Raw genomic sequence first — 24,754 nt, forward strand, 5'->3', positions numbered from 1 at the left:
GTAGGCTCTGGACCCACCGCGACCCTGAACTGGATAAGGGTTACAGATAATGAATGAATGAATGTATTTATCTTTGTCTTTATGAGTTAGAAAGAAATAATGAAAGCCTCTTGGGGTGTTTTCACAGTTATTTTAATGAACCAAACGGACAGAGGAGGGATTATTCAGAGCTTCCTTCTTACTTCTAAAAGCGAAGCTTCTCATAAACTGTAACATGGCGCTGATGCTCCAGCTGATCTTCACTCTGTTCACTCTGAGCTCCAACACAGGTAAGAACTGAACATCTCTGAAATGAATCTCTGAAGTGTTTAGTGTCTGAGTAATGTATCATTTCTGAGGAGGGTCAGTTTTACAGACGGTGCTGACGATGTTGACACTTCATGACACTGCTGTGTAGAGGTTGGGCTTAAACTAAATGATATTTTAAACTCAATAACAAATTAAACACATGTTAAATTACAGTTAACACACAGTCAGATGGAGTAGTGTGTGAAGATGTTTACTTGATGAATAAGTGAAAATAAATAAACACTTCCTCTACACAGAACACACTTCTGCACATTAATGTACATATGATTTGATTTGATTTATTTATATTTGTATATGTTTAATTTTATTTGAAGCACTTTAGAATAAAATGTGGACTGTACAAATATGTAGAGAAATGTTTTAATACCTTTTTCTTTATTTTTAATGTCAAACACAAACAGAACCCGAGCACTGAACCTGATAAACAGGGCCATATTTACTTCTATTCTTTTCAAATTAGAACATCAGCAAATATTTCACTGGAACAAAGGTGTACAGCTGTAACCTAAAGAAGAGAGCGCTGACCTGACTGAAGTAAACCTAGGTTTAAACCTAAGCCTAATAATTAAATATCATGTGCTGTAATGTTTAAAGGCAGAATTTTCCACAGTTGTTTCTCACTTCACCTGCTGAGTGTCAATCTGAACAAACAGCTGTAGACTAAATAAAGAGACACTGTTCACTAGTTGAATACCTTTAACAGGACTAACATGTATTTAATATGGAATTACATTCACAAATGAATCATTATTATTGGTACTAAACATCTAAGATACATTTTTAAATGAAAGCAATTTTACTGCTGTATTAACTTAGAGTACCTGAGTAATTATTAATTAAAGGTATTTTCTTTCTCTACAGAGTGCAGTGATGTGTTTGTGTCGGTTGGTGACTCAGTTCAGCTGCACACACAGGAGCCTGTACCACAGTTTAGAATATTTATCTGGAAGTTTAAAACTGAATATGTTCTACAGTACTATAACTTACCAGGATATCACAGAATTGAACCCTCGGCCAGTTATAAAGACAGAGTGGAGTTCAATAATGAAACCTACAGCCTGACACTGAAGAACTTACAGAAGACTGATAATGGACCCTATGAAGCGATAGCAGCACGTGACAAAGAGACAGTAGTTGCAGTGTATAATCTCTCAGTGTTGGGTAAGTGTTACAGAATATCAGTGAACACTGTTGTTGTTACAGCACTGCACTTTCAGCACACACTGGGCCTGTGGAGACTGAAGATCTCATACAAAAAGAGGAAATATTGTACAAATGAACAAATTCAATTTCAAAGAGGATAGTGTTATAAATCCATAGTAAAATAGCATTATTATTAAAGCACTAGTGTATCAGAACTTGTGTAATATTTATTTATACATCCCCTGAACCAACTCAAATATCTGTATAAACACTCTGGGTAAATATGTAAATACAAAATATATTATTATTATATATAAATATGTATTCTTTTTAAATATATGAAGTAAATCATGTGTCTGGTGTTTTGTTCATTAAATTATGACTTACAAAGCTTTAGCGTTTTAGTAACAAACTAAACTCAACTCATTTACAGTAAATACATTCACTGCATTTTTACAGGAACGGCTGTAAATCAGTGTACAGAATACTGCAGTGATTGTGTACAGAGCAGAAACTGTCAAGAATAAAATTACTGTAAAAATACACAATGTGTATTCTTTTCTGATGAACACAAAAGAAGTCCAAATCTACATTTAGAATTTCAATCATTAATACACTTCATTAAAACAAACATAATGCAAAATATGGATAAATCACAGGTACACTGTTACATGTGTCAAATAATTTATATTTTAATTTGCACTTTATATTTTTGACCTTATGATGTTTGAGTAATGGGCGGCACGGTGGCGCAGTCACACAGCTCCAGGGGCCTGGAGGTTGTGGGTTCGATTCCCGCTCCGGGTGACTGTCTGTGAGGAGTTGGTGTGTTCTCCCCGTGTCCGCGTGGGTTTCCTCCGGGTGCTCCGGTTTCCTCCCACAGTCCTAAAAAAAAACACACGTTGCAGGTGGATTGGCGACTCCAAAGTGTCCGTGTGTGAATGTGTGTGTGTCTGTGTTGCCCTGTGAAGGACTGGCGTCCCCTCCAGGGTGTATTCCCGCCTTGCGCCCGATGATTCCAGGTAGGCTCTGGACCCCCCGCGACCCTAAATTGGATAAGCGGTTACAGATAATGGATGGATGTTTGAGTAGGTTTTCTTTTTTTAAACCAAAAAAACTATCAAATTATTTTCCAATTAAATATATTATATATCCTTGTCATGTTTTGTCTGGTTTTGTCAAGTGTTAATGTTAACATCCCGTACCGTGTTTCTCTAGACATGCCCTACACCTGTGAGCATTTCCAGGCCATGTGACTAACTCATAGGTGTTTACTGTTATCTGCAGGTTTAAATCCCTGTGTCTCTGTCTCAGGCCTTGTCAGTCATTGTGTCAGTCATCTCACATGCATCCACATGTCTTTACAATCGACAGCATTACAGTAGGATTACTAGAAAAAATTGCCCAAATCTTAATAATACTTAAGAAAATTAAATTATATTGCATGACTTTAACCAGGGGGTGGCACAGTGGCACAGCAGGTAGTGTCGCGGTCACACAGCTCCATATACATATATAATTTAATTTTCTTAAGTATTATTAAGATTTGGGCAATTTTTTCTAGTAATCCTACTGTAATGCTGTCGATTGCAAAGACATGTGGATGCATGTGAGATGGAGGTTGTGGGAGGTTGTGGGTTCGATGGGTTCCTGGAAGTTGTGGGTTCGATTCCCACTCCGGGTGACTGTCTGTGAGGAGTGTGGTGTGTTCTCTCTGTGTCTGCGTGGGTTTCCTCCGGGTGACTGTCTGTGAGGAGTGTGGTGTGTTCTCCTTGTGTCTGCGTGGGTTTCCTCCAGGTGACTGTCTGTGAGGACTGTGGTGTGTTCTCCCTGTGTCTGCGTGGGTTTCCTCCGGGTGACTGTCTGTGAGGAGTGTGGTGTGTTCTCCTTGTGTCTGCGTGGGTTTCCTCCAGGTGACTGTCTGTGAGGAGAGTGGTGTGTTCTCCGTGTGTCTGCGTGGGTTTCCTCCAGATGACTGTCTGTAAGGAGTGTGGTGTGTTCTCCCTGTGTCTGTGTGGGTTTCCTCCGGGTGACTGTCTGTGAGGAGTGTGGTGTGTTCTCCCTATATCTGTGTGGGTTTCCTCCGGGTGACTGTCTGTGAGGAGTGTGGTGTGTTCTCCCTGTGTCTGCGTGGGTTTCCTCCGGGTGACTGTCTGTGAGGAGTGTGGTGTGTTCTCCTTGTGTCTGCGTGGGTTTCCTCCAGGTGACTGTCTATGAGGAGAGTGGTGTGTTCTCCGTGTGTCTGCGTGGGTTTCCTCCGGATGACTGTCTGTAAGGAGTGTGGTGTGTTCTCCCTGTGTCTGTGTGGGTTTCCTCCGGGTGACTGTCTGTGAGGAGTGTGGTGTGTTCTCCCTATGTCTGTGTGGGTTTCCTCCGGGTGACTGTCTGTGAGGAGTGTGGTGTGTTCTCCCTGTGTCTGCGTGGGTTTCCTCCGGGTGACTGTCTGTGAGGAGTGTGGTGTGTTCTCCCTGTGTCTGCGTGGGTTTCCTTCGGGTGACTGTCTGTGAGGAGTGTGGTGTGTGCTCCCTGTGTCTGCGTGGGTTTCCTCCGGGTGACTGTCTGTGAGGAGTGTGTTATGTTCTCTCTGTGTCTGTGTGGGTTTCCTCCGGGTGATCCGGTTTCCTCCCACGCTCCAAAAACACATGATAGTAGGTGGATTGGTGACTCAAAAGTGTCCGTAGATGTAAGTGTGTGCGTTGCCCTGTGAAGGACTGGCGCCCCCTCCAGGGTGTATTCCTGCATTGCACCCAATGATTCCAGGTAGGCTCTGGATCCACTGCGACCCTGAACTGGATAAGGGTTACAGATAATGAATGAGTGAAGGAATGAATGAATGAAAATGGAACCTTTTTCTTCCCTTAGAAGGACATGCCCAAATCCTAAAGTTTAAGGTCTGTGCTGTGACCAAGTAGCTATTTTAAGGAATTTTGGCAAAAGGCAGCTTGTTTAACCCTAATTAATAAATTAGTTCTCTTGTGTCCATGAATAAGAGAAAGTGTGAATTGTAAATAATTGACTCAAAGTAATATTTACTTTTACCCATGGCCCATTTTACCTCTGCCCTCCCACGACACAGAAACAGTACAGAAATTACAGTTGAATCTAGCCTGTAAACATATCAAAAAAAAAAAAAAAAAAAGCTATATTTTAAATTGTAGCAGCACAATTTGAATAATTCAAACCCTGACCTTGCACAGGTAATGAGACCAATAGCCCAATGTGGCAGCAAGTCAGGTTTGTATTGTTGGATGTTTTTCCAGATAATAAAAACCTATGATTAAATGTTTTCTACATAAACATTTATAAAGCGATATACAAATGATAGTTTTTCATAGATGGTATTTTCATGGGAAAATAAAATGTTAAATAGAAACACTTTTCAACTCAATTTTTGTGTGGCATCTAGTGTGAAATAACAAGCATAGGGCAATGGTTATAATGTGCCATTTCTGGTGTGAAATTCACATATCTCATCAGGCCAAATTTGGGTATGCCCCACATTCACTGACCACAGAACTTACAAAAAGAGGAACTGAACCAAGGCCTGAAGACAGAAAAAACAATTCTTAGGTTTCTGTAAATGTTAATAATACATTTCAGACTTTGCTGGCTGATAACATACCTCCTTTAAACATGGCACAGCATGATATAAGAAGGCATGCAATCACAGTACATTTCTCTGTTATGCTGGTGATCGTCAATAACATTAACGAGCATAATTGTAACAATCTATTTTAAGCTGTATTAATTTCATATATTAATTTCATATATTAATTTCATATACGGGACCTGGAGGTTGTGGGTTCGATTCCCATGTGTGTTTGATTTCACATGATAGCTACCTTTGAAGTTTATCCAGTTCTTAAAAGGAATCCAGTGGAAGCTTTACAAAACTGATGTATTTGATGATGTAACAGCATATGATTCAGAAGAGAAGGAGCAAATTTTGGCAACATCTCAAGCTTGTGAATGGAAGAACGGCAAGAAGGGAATAAAATAAATTCAATGTGATTTTCATTAAGATCTGATTCAGAGAAAACAAAAAGTCATCACTATTTTAATGTATTAGTAATTATTAATGTTTAATTCAGTTTTCTTTATATTTAAACTTTTAAGAGGTGGTCACAGAAACACAAACTAGAACAAAACTGAACAGAACTTGAACAGGAACAAAAGGGAATAGCCGTGAAGCAGTGTAGACATATACAGAAACACTCAGGCATAAAAGCACACATCTACACACAAGACCAGGGAGCACTGAAACCTTTATTCTCTTGTTGTCTCTGTATTACAATTATTCATGTTTCTGTATTTTCCTCCATCTGTCATTGTTTTCTTTATTTTAGTGACCTGAGAAGTTTGATATCCTATATAAAATATATATGACAGTGCACATCTTATTCTTTGGTATCTGTCAGATTTTGTTTTGTAGTTATTTCCTGGTCAGTTCATGCTTATCCTGTCTGTGCATTTAGTCTTTGTATTTTTTGTTTTAATAATGTTTTTGTTTATTTATTGCATTGTCTTTGACTTATCTAGTTTTCTTCTCTCCCTGTCTTGTGTTAGTCTCTGCTGACCTTAGTTCTGGGTTTTTGTTTTATACTGGTTTCTTATTTACATATGTTTTTGTTACTTTTTTCTTGTTTCCTTGGTTCTACTCTTAGAAATGGTCTTTAGTTTTTCTGTGAACATTTAATGTTCACAGAACACTGGCCACATTTAATGCTTTATGTCTTCCATGTGAAATTCAGGGAAAAAAACATATGAAATGTGCAGCTAGGCATTAGTGCAAGGCATTTGGCTCTAGACTACTTCTGTCCTGAACATTCAAGTTAAAAAAGGCGGTCCTAAACATGAGCCTTTTTCAGTTTCCCTAAATGTGTTTCCTCAATTTACTCAAAGCAAAATGGCAAGGGTCCAGCAGCTTACCATTCTTCTCACATCTTTTGCAGTCTCAGTCAGTGGTAAGACTCTCACCTTCTCACCTCCCTTCAGTTAATAATTAACAAAGCTTTGTCTCTGTATACACTTGCAATCCACCTTGTGACTTACAATTTTCAAGAGAAAAGGTTGGGTTTTTCAAATTGCTGGAGATTCTTTAAGTAAATACGTCCAGAATCACTAATAGATGAAAATTAAGAGTGGTCAGAGATATCACAGAATATTATTATATGTTCCAATAGAACTTTGTGTGAAACATTAAACCAGTTGTAGATTTTGGCTGTTGGGATGTAGTTTGGATGTTAATATCCATTGTGGTTGCTAATGTGTATCTAGGCTTTTGCCATGGTATCCCATATCATCACAATTTTTGTTTGGCTTTTACAATGGTGTTCTTAGATATGGTATCAGACATGATTGCTAAGATGTTGCCTTGCCTGTTGCTATATACAAGGTGGATTTTAACGTGTTGGTTAACACTTGTTGTATCCAAGTGGCTGCTAAAATGTTTCTAGATACCCAAGAACACTTTACAATCAGCACTCAACATTCAGCCCACACACACTGGTGAGAAGTAGCAGCCAAACGTGCACAGTGTACTCTCAACCAGGAATGACCATTCACCTGGAGGACTGCATTGGGCATTAGAGAGTCACCCAGGATAGTGCACCAATCCATATCAGGGCACACACACATTCACTCATTCACTCACATACATGCAAACATTTTACATACACACTCATTCACTCACACCAGGACAGATCAGAGTAGCCAATTCACCTAATCTCCATGTTTTTAGACTGTGGGAGAAAACCAGACATCCCATGCAGAGGAAACCCATGCAGACACAGGGAGAACATGGAAACTGAATATGAAAACTCCACCCAGATGGGACACAAGATCCCAGTGCTGGGAGGCAAATGAGGGAACTCACATGTATTTACTACATTGTTGCTAAGCCATTACTACAGTACCTTAGGTGGCTGCTAAATTGTTGCTAAGGTTTTGCTTAGCAGCTCCTATGTTATCCATGGTTGTTGCTAAGCTGTTGCTAGGCCATTGCTATGTGATCCCAGGTAGTTGCTAAGGTGTTACTAAGCTGGTGCCTAGCTATCCCTGTTGGTCAAAAGTGTAGCTAGGTGGTGGCTATGGTATTAAAGTGAGATGAACATTGATGCTAGACCTCTACTATTGTATGTTAGGTGGTTGCTAAGGTGTTGCTTTCCTGCTACTATAATATCCCATGTAGTTACTGAGATGTTAGTAGGTGGATGATATTGTGTTCAGTTTGGTTACTAAGATGCTCAAAGTAGTTGTTAGGTATTATTAGGTTATTAATTTGGTATTTCAGTTTGTTGGTGTAATGAAGCAGGACTGGAGGCAAATGCAAGCTGTATTTACTGACAAGTCTGTGGTGAAAATCAAACAAATATAATAAAATAAAATTTAATTTAATTCATTCAATCAATATCTGTAACTGCTTATCAAGTTCAGGGTCATGGTGGGTCCAGAGCCTACCCGGAAACACTGGGCAAAAAGTGGGAATACACCATGGAGGGAGTGCCAGCCAGTCACAGGGCACCCCACACTCACATACTCACACTTGTGGACATTTTTGAGTCACCAACCCACATACCAAGGTGTTTTTGGACTGTAGGAGGAAACTGGAACACTCAAAGGAAACCTACACAGACAGAAGGAGAATACACCACACTCCTCACAGACAGTCCCAGGTCCCTGAAGCTGTGTAACAGAGTCAGTACAAAATTATATAAATAGCGGATGTAGATAGCCAATCAGAATGGTACTACCAGAATCCTGACACTGCAAGTATCAGACTCTCCTTGGGGAGTAGCGTCTTGTGGCTGAGACTAGCAACAAACAGCAATTCAGGGCAAACACAACGGTAAACAAAGGGGTATTTAAGCAAGAACACAAACAAGATACAGCTAGGAGATATGATGAGAGGTGCAGGGCTACAGCGTACACAGATGTTGGACAGGAATTCCAGTAGGAGTGTTCCTGTAAGGACAAATTTTTAAAGCAAATAACATACATTGTTTCAGTTAAAAATGTAAAAGCATCTTGTGTGGATGTATGTCATATGGTACTGTAAAACATTCATTGTTTTATACTTTTGATGTTGTTTTTTTTTTTTTTTTGCATAGTAAGCCATCATAATAAAATAATAATAATAATAATAATTATAACAAATACACTTATTTGTTGATGCTTAATAAAATATTCTACATTTTAGCAGAATATGGTTTAATATGGAGTTAAATTACAAAACCTTTCTTGCACTGATGGTGGACTTCCATCCAAAATGTCTAAATTGTGTGTGAAGGCAGAATGTTTTGAACCACTCCTAATCCTAAAATAAACTTCAGTCGCGCTCAAGGTTTTATTAGTAATTCTTAAAATATATAAAAGACTACAACATAAACTGTAACAATACATATGCGATATAAAACACTAAACATGAAATCAAATCAACTGAAATGATGAGAAAATAACCAAACGATTTGTCTCTCTTCTTTCTCCACAGTGTCCAGTGACATGTCTGTGCTGATTGGTAAATCTGTTCAGCTCCAGATACAGCCTCCTGTACCAGAGTTTAGAACCTTTTACTGGGACTTTAATGGAACTAAAAATATTCTAGAATATTCTAAAATATTTAAACAAATCATACTCTCTACCCGTTATAAAGGGAGAGTAGAGTTCAATAATGAAACCTACAGCCTGACACTGAAGAACTTACAGAAGACTGATAGTGGACTCTATGAAGCAAAAACAGTAGGTGACAACAAAAACATAGTTGCCACGTACACACTATCAGTGTTGGGTAAGTTTTATAAAACACTTCAACATCCATCAGTATGTTAGAGGGAACGCCTGTGATAAGACAATGTACCATATAAACCCACATACATTTTTTGGGAAATATTTTCAGTGGAATAAACAGGTTATATTATATAGGTTAAAAATGAGGATCCCACAGCTTTGTATCTTATTCAGTAAACAAGCATGTTTATTTCTTCCAAGGACATTCCTGGCAGTTAGGGCAGGCAAACACGTGAGTCTATGCAGAGCTTTACTAGCTTATGACACAGAATTTGAAAATATCACCCCAATGTGTGCTAATCAATCACATTCACCCCCACTTTTAGACTGGTATCCAATTACATTTGTTATAGGGGAGTGGCACTATACAATTTCAGAAAAAGATTTTTGTAAAGTAGAGCTGCATGTGCCTCTTTGATCCCTCTGATGCGGCTCAGCTTTTGAAAATAATTAATGAGTATTTAATTAAAATGTATTTTATTTTGGTTCATTCATTTTCAAAATGTAATTCTATGAAGATTATTACGATCTTGTAACATCTAAAATATTTTAATATTTAATACACGTCACAACTTCCAATGTGCGACACCAGTCAGTGTGCGGTTTCTGGAACTTTTTGACAGCTGACTGCACGGCGCCAGTAAAATAATGACGGCACGCAGAGAGAGGAGAGCATTTTTGTTTGCAGCCAGTGGATAATTTAAGTTTGGCTTTTTTTCCCCATTACTACAAGGACTCAAATAGACATTGATTATTTTACCGTCAACACAACGTCTTTTTTTTTGGAGTTACAAATGTTTTGTTGAATGCAGAAATGTTATTTCATTTTCTCTGCCGTCGTTCATTGATTTCATAAATGTAACGCAGTATAGTTTGTTTATACTTAGCACAAAGGTAAAAAAAAAACCCTGTTATGCGCATTGTTATTTCATTTAGAATTTCAAAAGGGTTTTGTGGCTCCCAGTGTTTTCTTTACTGTGTGAAACAGGTCCAAATGACTCTTTGAGTGGTAAAGGTCGCCGACCCCTGGTCTAGACACTTGTGTTTGCCTACTCTGTCTGCCAGAAGTGTCTTTGGAAGAAAAATGTGCAATATCAATTTCTTTTTTGTTACAGTACATTAAAGTAGTTTCATAATTTTTATAAGTATTGCAAAGATCTCGGTATATATTTTTTTACTTGAATGTAAGCTGTGAATAAAAAGTACAGATTTTTCTTTTTTAATGCAGTGAATAAAAATTTAAAAGTATTAAGTGACAGAAAATCTCATGTAAAATACAGATAAGTAAAATATTAATATTATATAAAAAAATAAATAAAAATATCTAAACAAAGTACACATACTTCATTACATACCAACCTCTGGCATGAAGCTAGCCTAATTAGCCAGGGTGTGGAGTACCCTGAAGTGGAGGAGAACTGAGAGGTGTCCAGCAATGAAACTTTAGTCCATGTGCCTCCTGAGCCCCTTATGTGGAGGACCTGCAGTGAACAGTGGCTGCAGCTTATTTCATTAACTTTATAAATTATAATGCAGTCTTGTTTTATGATTTCCATCACTAAGGTACATGAAATGTTACTTTACAACCTTCGCTTAAAAGGCTCATTCAATCCCAAAAGGGCTTTAGAGGCCATATGGGCTGAAAGGCAATGTCTTTATGTTGGTGAGTGATGTAATCATATCACTCTTATTGGTTCTGTGGCAGATTTCACAGCACATAAACCAAACTTAGTCCCACAAACAAAAAATCCACCAGGAGAAACTGCATTTAAAGATCTTTAAAAAATCTCAAAAGACAAAAACAACCTGCTTCATTCTCTGTTCCATTTGAGAGTACATTTATTATTGAACCAAACTGACAGAGGAAGTGTCTTATAAAAGGGAAGCATACTAATGCTGTAGTTGTTCTTTACTCTGTTCACTCTGATCTCCAACACAAGTTATATCTGAAATGCAGCTCCTAAGTGTTTAACATATGATTAATCCTAATGACGTCATTCCTCACGACAGAATAATGGAGCTCAGATAATGTATTTTCTTCACAGGAATCTTAATCAATATTTGGGAAACTACTGTTCTTCTTCTAACAAAATATTAAATAATGTAACAAGTTGCACAAAGTATTAAACTTAAACATAATACAATATGGCGCTTACAACGTCAGATGGAGTAGTTTGTGAAGGTGTTTGGCTGATGACTAAGTAAAAAAAAACACTTCCTCTAGACAGCATATACAGTACATTTACTATTAATGTACATACAATTATTTGGTTTTCTGCAAGTGTATATTTGTTTGTATTTGTATATATTTATAGTAAAATGGGGACAGCACAAATATTTAGACACATAAATGTTTTATTTATTTTTAATGTCAAACTCAGCACATAAACAGAACCTAAGAGACAGAACCATATTTAATTTGATTTTTTTCATTTTGAACATCAATAAGTATTTAACTGGAACAAGGCTGTACAGCTGTAATCTAAAGAAGAGAGCGCTGACCTGACTAATCTCAATGCAGTAAACCTAAGTTTAAATCTAAGCCTAAAAATAAAATATAGTTTGCTGTATTGTTTAAGGCCAAACTTTCCACAGTTGAGCTTTTTCTGTTTCTCCGTTTAAACACTGAGTTTCAGTCTGAACAAACAGCTGTAGACTAAACACAGAGTTACTGTTAAAAAATTTTATGATCTTGAATATTGTAAAATAAAAATGTTTGCCTTCATTTACAAATTATAATTTAAACATAATAAAATTAGTAGTGTTTGTTGCCCTGTGAAGGACTGGCGCCCCCTCCAGGGTGTATACCCACCTTGCGCCCAATGATTCCAGGAACGCTCTGGACTCACCGCACCCCTGAACTGGATAAGCACTTACAGATAATGAATGAATGAAATTAGTGATAATTAGGTGTAAGCAAAGTGTTATACTTAATTTTAGCATTACTTGTAGCAGTGCATGTGTAATATATATTTATACATACCCTATAAACAGTCATTGTCTGTTCAGTGTCATGGTGGGTCCGGAGCCTACCAGGAATCACTGGGCACCACTCAGGAACACATCCTTTAGGGGGCATCAGTCCTTTGCAGGGTGACGCACACTTGCATTTTCTCTCACACACTCACACCTACGGACAATTTCGAGTTTGGAGTGTGGGAGGAAACCGGAGCACCCGGAGGAAACCCACGCAGACACAGGTAGAACACACCACACTCCTCACAGACATTCACCCGGAGGAAACCCACGCAGACACAGGTAGAACACACCACACTTCTCACAGACAGTCACCCAGAGGAAACCCACGCAGACACAGGTAGAACACACCACACTCCTCACAGACAGTCACCTGGAGGAAATCCACACAGACACAGAGAGAACACACCACACTTCTCACAGACAGTCACCCGGAGGAAACCTACGCAGACACAGAGAACACACCACACTCCTCACAGACAGTCACCCGGAGGAAACCCACGCAGACACAGGGAGAACACACCACACTCCTCACAGACAGTCACCCGAAGGAAACCCACGCAGACACAGGGAGAACACACCACACTCCTCACAGACAGTCACCCGGAGGAAATCCACGCAGACACAGGGAGAACACACCACACTCCTCACAGACAGTCACCCGGAGGAAACCCACGCAGACACAGGGAGAACACACCACACTCCATACAGACAGTCACCCGGAGGAAACCCACGCAGACACAGTGAGAACACACCACACTCCTCACAGACAGTCACCCGGAGGAAACCCACGCAGACACAGGGAGAACACACCACACTCCTCACAGACAGTCACCCGAAGGAAACCCACGCAGACACAGGGAGAACACACCACACTCCTCACAGACAGTCAGAGGAAACCCACGCAGACACAGGGAGAACACACCACACTCCTCACAGACAGTCACCCGGAGGAAACCCACGCAGACACAGGGAGAACACACCACATTCCTCACAGTCACCCGGCACGAGACTAGTGTCCAGGGTTCCTGGAGCTGTGACAGAGACACTACCTGCTGCACCACCGTGCCACTCCTAATGCCACCATTTAAATTTAATTAATCAGAAGAATTAAAAAATGGACAGAATTCTCTTTTAAAATCACGAGTGATTATCATATGTCAATATAATATCCATATGAATTATGTTTTCATTTTTTAACATTCCAAGTAAACATATATATGTTTATAGTTTTTATTTTATAGTTTATAATTTTAGTTTTTATTTTTCATTTCTTCTCATTTGGACCTTTTCTGTGGTGAAGTACACTGACCAGTCCAGAGACTGAGAGATCTGTATCTCTTAATTATCTGTATGATCAGTACTGAGTGATTTATCATTGTCTGTCTGAAATACAGTGATTAGTCTGTGTGTGTTTTACCCCAGACCCAGTGGAGGCTCCAGTCCTGATTTACCAGCTAAACAAGGAAACCTTTAACATCACTGTCTCCTGTAGAAATCATCACCTCTCCATCAACTCCAGCTGTGATAAGGAAACCTGTGAAGAGAGGAAAAAGACAGCAGTTGGAGGTTTTGCTCTTTCACTGTTTGTCAGCAACTGTGTCATCATCTGTAACCATAGCAACCCAGTCAGCTGGAAGATGGATGTTTTGGAGATGGAAAAACTTAAACTGGACTGTTTTAATGAAGGTGTGTACTGAGACTTATTAATACAGGGCGTCCCAAAAGTGAGTAAACAGAGAAGAAAACAAACACCTGTATAAAAACAGTAATCCAATTTTAGACACAAGACGTAAGGGAAGAGTAAAACCTGTTCAGGCATGGCTCCCACGTGCTGCACCGCTTGTCTCTAAAAATGGACCACCATATTTTATACGGGTGTTTCTTTTCTTTTCTAACCCTAACCCTTACCCTCCCTACTCCTTAGAGTTTGGGACACTCTGTACATAAGGACGGACATAAAATGTCACCTAAATATTTCATTTTTCTCCTGATTTGCTTAATTTCATTTTAATTCTTCACATCTGTATTTCTACGTTCATGTGATAAAGAGGGGTTACTTTTCTCAAGTGTAGGTTTAGCAGTCAAGACCAGAGGGGAAAATTTGATTCTAGTGATGGGTGTTCTGGTTCTTTTCATCCAGTCAGATCAACTGGCTCAGATTATTAAATGTGACTCTTTTAGCCCTCAACTTGCTCTCTATTTAACAGAATTGATATGTGACCACCCATTAGTGTAGTAATTTCTATAGCAATAGGGGTTCAGCCGGACATGCATAGTCACATACATGACACAGACATGCATATATAAGGAGTCTGATATTGATCAGCCAATGGATATTATGGGAAAAGATAAATGATTAATGCCCACCTTATAATTATGAGGACATAAGTCATATATATAAACGTTGACATAGACAGTTGGGGGACTTTATTTTTTTGTGTGTGTTGTGTGTTTCAGACTCAGTGTCTCCCTCTGCTGGTGTATCTGTGTGTTTACTCAAGATTGTGCTGTTTTCCACTGCTCTGATCCTCATGGTGTCTGCAGTCATCACTGTCCACATCAGAGGAAGACTCAGGAAATCATCTTAAACTCATACAGTTACACAGTTAATTACAGCTTAAAATATTTGATTATGTGATCTCGTTATATACACACACACATATATATATATATTTTTTTTTTGGGACAAATTTAAAACTGAACTATTTCCCCTTAGTAGAATCTGGTAGCACAGTTGGTTTGGAGCCTACACAGACAGCAAGACTGAACACCCCCTGGACAGGGTGCTTGTCCATCACAGGACATAGTATGTTCCAACATTAAAACTTTCCTGTCTTTTATTATTATTATTATTATTTTTCAAATGTATCGTGGTCAGAAATTATTTGAAAAACACAGCCATTTGCTTTTATTTTTTTTATTTTTGGGCTGTTCCAACTTTTTGGTTTTGTACTTCACTGTGTCATTCTCTTGTTTTCTTAGATCTTTGTGTTTAGGAAAGCCCTGTCATAGAATCTTAAAAGTGATATATTTTACTGTAATATAACATTTTCTTATGTGAATTTATGTAGGTTTCAATAGTGTGTTGCCACTATTATCTGCTTCCTGTGTCTATATGGTAGTTGTGTGTGTGTGTGTAATATCTGTAATTATTTAATTTAAAAATGTGAATGTTGACAACACAACCCTTTGTACCAGCAATATAACTTTAAAATAAATGTACTTGAAAATCTATACTACTGTTGTTTAAAGTCCACAAACCACAGGGAAACACCAATTAAACATTCACATGCCTTTTCAGTGCTGTGCTCCAGTGGTCAACAACACACTGTGTTGTACTAATTGTGTTCAGTGCAGTTTGGTGGCACGGCACTGCCACCTATTTTACTATTTTAGAACTTGTTTTTTTGCACCAACAAGAGAGTTAGAACACATTTGCACCAAGATAGTTTGGACCAGATCTTAACAAAATTGCAAGCATAGCAAAGTATTTTGTCACTTCAAGCAGGTGCTGAACAACCCGTGCAGTTTCTTATCATCTCCCACTAAAATGCATTGGCCAGATACAAAATATCCTCTGCAGATTTCATAATTTTTTAATTTGGAAAGAGTTGTTTAAATATTACCTTACAATCAAAGAGATCGCTTGTCTTTACACATGGACAATTATATACTTTCATGTTGTTGTGGTGGTTGTTTTTTTTAGATGCATCTGCAAAACTGCAGGCTTGCAAATAATGTAATTTTGGCCATCCCTGAGTGCAAGCAATGCTTAAAACGTGTGCCTGCCAAACTGACTTTTGAGATGTGGTCAGTGGCTGATTTCTCCACTTCTTCACTCATATCACAGCACTGGCTTCCTACAGTGCATCCAACTGCAGATAAATCACTGAATGTCTTTGGCCTATAATACAATGTAGGTCTCTTTAAAATTAAGTAAACCCAGGATGTTCCTCTGGTCTCTGAAAACTCCAAAAAGACAAAGCTCTGCTTAGTTCATGAATGTTGGACACATTCAAATGAATGTTTGCCTTTTAAATTTAGATTACAATATTAAATATATGCGGAAAATGTCTATTAATTTTTCTCTATTTTACATAGCTAATAAAGAATTTGGCTTGGTTTATATACAGTAGCAGATTTATAGGACTGGACATTACTATTGAGGCTGGAATTTTTTAAGAGTTAGCATTTAGCAAACCATATTGAGTTTACATTACATTCAGCAAACCACAGACAGATACATTCTGCATGGTTCTTCAAAGAAGCTTTAAATTACATGTTAAAACAAGTCTATTTAGCAGCCAGCGCTTTTGCAGCTGCTTTGGGAAAGTTTCCTTTGTATATTCTGATCTGCCTCTCTTACTCTTTATTTATCTTTCTGTTTTTCAACATTACCACAGAAATACCAGAAGTTAAAAACAAATGTCTTACACTGTTGATAAGGCACATTACAAGTCTTCAAACTTCCTCTTGTTACTTGTTTCTCACATTTTGTTGACATGTTTGTGGTTAAAGGCTTTAGCTTCCCAGAACTAAACTGTTATTTTAATTGTACCGCTGCTGTCAGAAGCTCAGATATTGTGCCACATTCATAAGACCTTCCCTAAGAAAAAATACACAGGACCTTAATGCAGGTGTGGGAGGATGGTTAATAGCAAAAATGAGAGCCACAAACACAAGCGACAAGAGATTTATACTTCATATTTTAACTCTATATACTGGTGAATAATCTATTTACACTGGACCGGACCCAGAGCAATTATTGTGATAATGTAAAAAACAATTTTAAATCATCACAGAAGCACACTACATAATAATAATGATACACAAGATAAGATGTAAAATATCCGATGCCAATCCATTAAAGCTTCACACAGGGTCCACCCCACTCTCTTCCTACCAGCAGCCACACAATTTCCATTGTTCCAATCATGTTTCTCTGCATCTTCACTCCAAAACTTTTCACCATGGGAGACCCTACTGGAAAGACAAGGACATGCAGATAATAGAAAATAGAGAAATAAACAAGTATTTAAATTAATAGTAAGTGAAGTAAAAATATATATTTAATCTTTGGTGTAGACAGTTGGGTGACTTACTTAATTTGTGTGTGTTGTGTGTTTCAGACTCAGTGTCTCCCTCTGCTGGTGTATCTGTGTGTTTACTGAAGACAGTGCTGTTTTCCACTGCTCTGATCCTCATGGTGTCTGCAGTCATCACTGTCCACATCAGAGGAAGACTCAGGAAATCATCTTAAACTCATACAGTTACACAGTTAATTACAGCTGTCACAGCTTAAAACAACTTTTTTTTATTTTTGGACCAACTGAAATCTGAACGTTTGGACATGGTGCTAGTCCATAAGAGGACAGTATGTTCCAATATTAAACTCCAAAATGTTTCCTGGCTTTTTTTTGTTTTGTTTTGAACTGAATACAGGTCAGAAATTATTTGAAAACACTGCTGTGTGTTTTTATTTAAATCTTTCTTGCTGTTAAAGCTTCTTAGCTGTACTTCACTGTGCCATTTTCTTGTTTTCTTAGATCCTTGTGTTAGAAAAGCCTTGTGACAAAATCTTAAACTGAGAGTTTACTGTAACATTTTCTCATCGAATGTATGTAGCTTGCACTTGTTGTTGCCATTATAACCTTGTGTGTATAAGTTTGTTGTTTTTGTGTGTGTGTGTAACATCTGTAAATATTTAATTAAGTGAATGTTGACTGCACAACGCTTTGTTTGAATTTTTTTAAATAAATGTACTTAAAAATCTAAACTACTGTTGTTTAAAGCCACAGTACAACAGCGGTGGTGATGCAGGAAGTCCACAAACCACAGAGAAACACCAGCTAAACATTCACATGCTAAGTCTTTTCAGTGCTGTGCTCCAGTGGTCAACTCTCTTCACACTGTGTTGTACTAATTGTGTTCAGTGCAGTTTTGGGCCTTTGGTAAAATGGTAGACAGAAAAACTACCTGTGACACAGTGAGGCACGGCACAGACAGCGCAGTACTATATTAGAACTGGTTTTGGCCTAAAACACATTTGAACCAAGAGAGTTTGGACCAGGTCTCATCAAAATTACAAGCATCAAAGAATTATCATCACTTCAACACAAGGCAAGTTTATTCATAGAGCACTTTTCATACACAATGTCAAGTGCTTTACAGAACAGTACAGAAACATTATACGGAGCCCCTAAGGTGACATGGTGGGTTTATTTAGCAAGTCGTGGCCACTATATAGTATTTTGACGCCACGAATGTTTATGAGATTTTATATAAACATTATACATAAATAAATATAATACATTACATTGTTGAATGTTTAAAAGCACACACACACACACACATAATATATATATATATATATATATATATATATATATATATATATATATATATATATAAACCCCTCACTTCAAATGATGACCACCACAGAATTCACTGCTGATAAAAGCCATTTTTTAATTCAGAATTTTTGTTCAATGACCGAGAGCCGGTCGTGTTTCTGTGAATTTATGAGAGAGAGAGAGAGAGAGAGAGAGAGAGAGAGAGGGAGAGAGAGAGACAAAGAGAGAGAGAGAGAGAGAGAAAGAGAGAGAGAGAGAGAGAGAGAGAGAGAAAGAGAGACAAAGAGAGAGAGAGAGAGAGAGAGACGGGTGTGAGACTTGATTTCATGAAAGTACTGTAAATGTGAATTACATTCAGCAGCAGGTAGGGGGAGCTCAGGAGACATCAAAGCCCATTCTTACATTGTATTCCTTTAAGTGTTTAGAATGTATGATGTCAGAGGCAGGTGGCCAAATAGACGGTGCTTGTTGTCAGTATGTGACACTGGAGTGTAGAGATTATGCTAAATCTAAATCATATGTTAAACTAAATAATAAATTAAAGACATGTTTAATTACAGTTAACACACAGTCAGATGGAGTAGTTGTTCATGATGTTTTGTTGAGGCCTAAGTGAAAAAAGTGAACACTTCCTCTCCACAGAACACACCTCTGCACATTAATATACACACTATTTTATGGTTTTATTTATTTGAAGCAAGTTCTAATTAAATGGGGACTGTACAAATATTTAGACAAATGTTTTGTTTATTGAATTTCTATTTCTAATGCAACCAATAAAAAGAACCTGAGCACTGAAAGTGATACGGCTACATTAAAGTTTGTTCTTTTCACTTAGAACATCTGACCTGACTTACCTAGATGCAGTAAACCTATGTAGAAACCTAAGACTAAACATTTTTTTAAATATTTTTTTAAAGCCAAGATTTTCCACAGTTGAGTGTCCTCTGTTTCAATCTGAACAAACAGCTGTAGACTAAACACAGATTTACTGTTAAAGACTTTAAACAGGACTAACATGTAAACAATATGGAATTACATTAACTAATTAATCATTATTATTGATACAGACATCTAAAATATATTTTCACCAAATTCATTTAAATGCTGTATAATCTTAGGGCAACTGAGTTATTATTAATTAATGTTTTTATTGTATTTTCTTCCTCTACAGAGTGCAGTGATGTGTTTGTGTCGGTTGGTGACTCAGTTCAGCTCCAGACAGGAGCCTCTACCAGAGTTTAGAACATTCTGGAAGAATGCACTTTCAGCTTACACTAGGCCTGTAGAGATTAAAGATCTTGTATAAAAAGAGGAATTACAGCAAACATTTTGCCTTAATTTAGAAATTATAATTCAAAGAGGATAAAAATAATGATAATCATGAGTGAGAAACGTGTTATAAAATATCATTTGCTAGTACACATCACACTCTCAAAGGCTAAAACAGGGAGGCAAACTCAGTTCGGAGCAGCTTCAGAATGTTTGTAAAGCCAAAGTGTAATGGTAGCCCCCGGTGAGGTTGGAACGGGTGAGCTACCAGCGTAATTGAGGAGTGGACCCAAGTGACAAGCAGTAAAGGAGGGGAACAGAAGAGAATGAATGAATGAATGAATAAATAAACAAAAAGGAATTAACGGGCGGAAAACGTAAAATGGGTGGAAAAACAATACCCCGCACAAACCCACCCATTTTTGGGAAAAGTTTGAGCAGGAAGGGGTAAACAAAGGACGCCAGGGGAGACTGGCTACCTCGAGAAACACTGAGGTTTGGTGAGTAACTCCCAACTGAAAAACACTAAAAATTGTAGGGAGGGAGACCACTCGGCCTTCTAATAACACAGAGAAAAGAAGGGGAGGACGAGACCTCTAAACCTTCTGAGGAAAAAAAAAAAACAGAGGAAAGATGAGCAGACAGATACCAAAATTACCAGCTAGACTCTCTCATACACGTAGTGCCAAAGAACCAGCAACTCAGTCTGCTTCTAGTGAGACTTTATAAACCTGTTACCAGGTGCGGGGTGTTATGGCTGATTAGCCGTCTGCCGCTGCCCTCTGGTGGCTGGGTGTGAACCTTACACAAAGTCCAGGTTGGATCGAAAGGGTAGAGATGAAGGGGGGGCAGGGACAGACAGGCCATCTGGCATACTGGGCCGACATCACACCCAATCACACTATTAAACAAGAGTTTGTTTTCTAAACACCGCTATGTAATGAGTAGGCTAAAGCAACCCAACCCCTTGGTAAATCTGATAAAATTATAAAATGTCAATAAAATAATTTTGGCTAATGTTCTATGGCCAAGTTAGTTTATATTGTAAATGCAGGTGGAATAAGCTAATAATGTCCTTTCCATAAGACATTGTGGAACATATGACATATATGACATATATATTCATGTCTTCCATCATGAATTAACTAGTTTTATGTAAAAACACTTAAAAACTACCATTCACCAAAAATAACAGTAAGTCAGCGAGCAGAATTCTAATATAATTATTATAACTATTACTGTTTGTGAGGTGAGTAGTGGTCTAGGCCAAGGCTAAGCAACTTTTTGGCCCTGGAAAAATCTGTTTTTATGTAGGTGGTTAGGGACAATGTAGAGAAATGAAAGAAAATCACACTTTTTAAAATGATATAATTTTGTATATTGCGTATGTTATGCCAATGCAGCTGGGTGCCTCTTTACAAGAGAAACTAATAGTTCTAGATGCAGTAGTAAAGCCACCCCTCAATAATATGGTTTCAAACAGTTGCACAGTTGTTTACACATTCAAAAGACCAAAAAGGTGTGATCAAAAACATTGATCATTCATAGTCTCTAACTGCTTATCCAGTTCAGGTTCGCGGTGGGTCAGAATCCTACCCAGAATGTGACATTATTAGTAAAGTACTAATGTATCAGTACTTCTGTAATATATATTTATACATCCGCTGAACCAAGAAAACTCAAGCTTATGCATTTAGAAACAAACTATACTCGGCTTGAGTGGCTTGTCTAAGAGTGGCCAGTTATAAAAGAGTCACTGTTACCAACTGAGGAGGTATGGTCACTCGTGTCAGATCAGTGGCATTAAAATTTAAACATTACTATTAGTTAATGAAGAAATATCAGAGTACTGCAGATTTCAGAAACAATACTACAATAATACTGCTCATGTATAAATATTGGACATGCACAGCTATCTGTGAGAATCTGAATGAATCCTCACACGTCCAGAAGTGTTGTTCAGTACAGAGCAAAGCAGTGGAAAATGTTTAGTATCTGATTTTTCTTTTTTTATTTTATTTTTTATAAATTTTGAAATGCAAGTACAATAATGTAATAAAACTGCACAAGGATTTAAATAAACAGACTTAATTTAATGTTTGTTATTCAAACCAGAGATCAAAGGAAACCATGAACATGCACAAGTGCTTTTTATATATAATACAGATAAACCTCAAAAAACTACATTCAGAATTATGAATCCTTAGACTTTATTCGACTAATTTTACACTAAAACCTCATTTCAAAACTATCATGTAACATATCCAATATATTTGTAATCATTTTGGTTTGTGTGAGTTAATGTTTAGAGGCATTACATTTCCCAGATGTTTGGTTTCTACCACCATTTAAATTTAATTAAGCAGAAGATTTCTAAAATGGATTGAAGTCTCCTTTAAAAGAAAAAATTGATCAATAAAAGTTAATATATTATCTACATGCACAATATGTTTTATTGCTTTAACATTACAAGTAAACACACTTTAAGCTTTTATTGTTTTCTCTTCTCATTTGGATCTTGGTGGTGTTGACGCACACTGACCAGTTCAGATCTGTATCTCTTAATGATCTGTGTGGTCAGTGCTGAGTGATTTAAGTTCCCTGACTGTCTGCATTACAGTGATGTGTCTGTGTGTGTTTTACCCCAGACCCAGTGGAGGCTCCAGTCCTGATTTACCAGCTAAACAAGGAAACCTGTAACATCACGGTCTCCTGTAGAACTCATCACCTCTCTGTCAACTCCAGCTGTGATGAGGAAACCTGTGACGAGAGGAAAGAGACAGCAGTTGGACTGGTCTCTCTTTCACTGTTTGTCAGCAACAGCGTTATCATCTGTAACCATAGCAACCCAGTCAGCTGGAAGAGGGATGTTTTGGAGATGGAAAAACTTAAACAGGACTGTGCTAATGAAGGTGTTTATTGAGGTTTATTAATACATAAAATCTGACATGCAAAAAAAAATGTTTATGCATACATACATAGTTAATTGATGTTTTATAACAGTATCATAATCTGACACTTAGAATTACCCTCTCTATATATCATGTAGAGAGAATCTGATTTACTTATGTGTTAATATTTTACATTTATGTACTCTTCAATGTAATTATTTACATTTTATTATAAAATAAATCAGTTTCTTCATATATTTATATTGTTCTTTACTTCTGTGTTTCTGTGCTCACTTAATAATGAGGGGCGTTTTTTTCTTAGGTTCAGGTTCATAGATCAAGAGCATAGGGGAGTAGTTGTCTAGATCAGATCATCTGGCTCAGCTCACAAATATAGATTACCCTTTTAGCTCTCAAATGGCTCTCTATTTAACAGCATTGGCTTTATGAGGCCTATGTGCAGCCATTAGTGTACCATCATTTCTGTAGCAGTCAGGGATTGAGCAAGACTTGCACAGTCAATATAAAGAGTCTGATATTGATCAGCCAGTGGAAATTATGAGAAATTGTAATTAACAACCACCCAAAGAATAAAAAAAGGTCACAGATGTAAAGATTTTGGTGGCTTTGTTTATTACAGTGTGTGTGTGTGTGTGTGTGTGTTGTGTGTTTCAGACTCAGTGTCTCCCTCTGCTGGTGTATCTGTGTGTTTACTGAAGATTGTGTGGTTTTCCACTGCTCTGATCCTCATGGTGTCTGCAGTCATCACTGTCCACATCAGAGGAAGACTCAGGAAATCATCTTAAACTCATACAGTTACACAGTTAATAAGAGTTATATTATCTAATCTCTCAATATAAACTATATTACTCTTTGGACCAACTGAAAACTGAACCTTTTTTCCCTTACATCCATTCCTTCTGTAACCGCTTTTCCAGTTCAGGGCTGTGGTGAATCTGGAGCTGGACACAAGGCAGAACACCCACTGGACTGGGCACCAGTCCATCACAGTGCATAATAAAACCTGTTCACAGATTAAAACTTTTAAAATGGTTCGTCTAGTTTTCTATTTTCGCCTGAATACAAGTCAGAAACGATTTGGAAAACACTGCTGCTACCTCTTATTTACATTCTTCTTACTGTTTCAGCGTCTTGGTTTTGTATTCACTGTGTGTCACTTTCTTGTTTTTTGTGTTTTCCTGATTGTTTAGTGGAGCCTTGTCACAAAATGTCAAAGTCAGATATTTTACTGTAACATAATATTGTCTTATTTTAATTCATGTACATTTCAATAATATGTTGCCAGTATAATTCATGTCATGTGTGTTAATGGTAGTTGTGTGTGTGTGTGTATGTGTGTGTGTGTGTGTGTGTGTGTGTGTGTGTGTGTGTGTGCATAATATTTAGCTACTTGCAAATTTAATGCACAACCCTTTGTTTGTACCAGCAATATAAATTAAAATTCAATTCTATACTTCTGTTATTTAAAGCCACATTCCAACAGCGATGTTGATGCAGGAAAACCACACACCACAGAGAAACAGCTAAACCTTCACACACTTACTCTATTTTCAGTGCTGCGCTCAAGTGTTTAACTTCTTTAACGCTGTATTATGCTAATTGTGTTCAGTGCAGATGCAGCTTTGGACAGTGTTGTTTTGGAATTGTTTTTTTTTTTGCTTAAAATCACATTTGTACCAAGATATTTTGGACCAGGTCTTATCAAAAGCATGCTGTTGTTGTTTTTGTTGTTGTTAGAACCACCTGTTAAATTGCAGGCTTGCAAATAAATACATCCATGAGCTTGGCCCAGCCAGCGACGCAGAGAAACAGACCCTTGTTTTTTGTCAGACTGGGACTGTGTATGAACACCAGAGCTCTTCCCCTTGTTGACCACCAAGAAACAAATGATGCTATCACTTTAAGACAAAGGCACACAGACCTCTTCTTTGAAGTACAAATATTTACATTATTTACAAGTTGTTTTCAAATATTGTTCTCAAATCCATGTGCCCAAATCTG

The 24,754-nt window shown here is 37.7% G+C and overlaps 1 protein-coding gene across 1 annotated transcript; it reads left to right on the top strand.

The window, feature by feature from the left end:
* The first annotated feature begins 201 nt into the window (after nucleotides 1-201).
* Nucleotides 202-15,348, top strand: LOC136678857 (SLAM family member 9-like). The gene is made up of 5 exons (XM_066657022.1): nucleotides 202-269; nucleotides 1,171-1,470; nucleotides 8,942-9,238; nucleotides 13,639-13,902; nucleotides 14,674-15,348. The coding sequence occupies exons 1-5, from the start codon at nucleotides 215-217 to the stop codon at nucleotides 14,802-14,804; spliced, it is 1,047 nt and encodes a 348-aa protein (XP_066513119.1). The 5' UTR covers nucleotides 202-214; the 3' UTR covers nucleotides 14,805-15,348.
* The last annotated feature ends 9,406 nt before the right edge of the window (nucleotides 15,349-24,754 follow it).

The sequence above is a fragment of the Hoplias malabaricus genome, chromosome Y (genome assembly GCF_029633855.1).
Source record: "Hoplias malabaricus isolate fHopMal1 chromosome Y, fHopMal1.hap1, whole genome shotgun sequence".
Classification (NCBI taxonomy): domain Eukaryota; kingdom Metazoa; phylum Chordata; class Actinopteri; order Characiformes; family Erythrinidae; genus Hoplias; species Hoplias malabaricus.

Bases quoted from the DNA above. Each gene is read 5' to 3' on its own strand.
- LOC136678857 (XM_066657022.1), top strand. From the start codon at position 215: ATGGCGCTGATGCTCCAGCTGATCTTCACTCTGTTCACTCTGAGCTCC. The intron at 270-1,170 runs GTAAGAACTGAA...CTTTCTCTACAG, and splicing joins CACTCTGAGCTCCAACACAG to AGTGCAGTGATGTGTTTGTG. The intron at 1,471-8,941 runs GTAAGTGTTACA...CTTTCTCCACAG, and splicing joins GTATAATCTCTCAGTGTTGG to TGTCCAGTGACATGTCTGTG.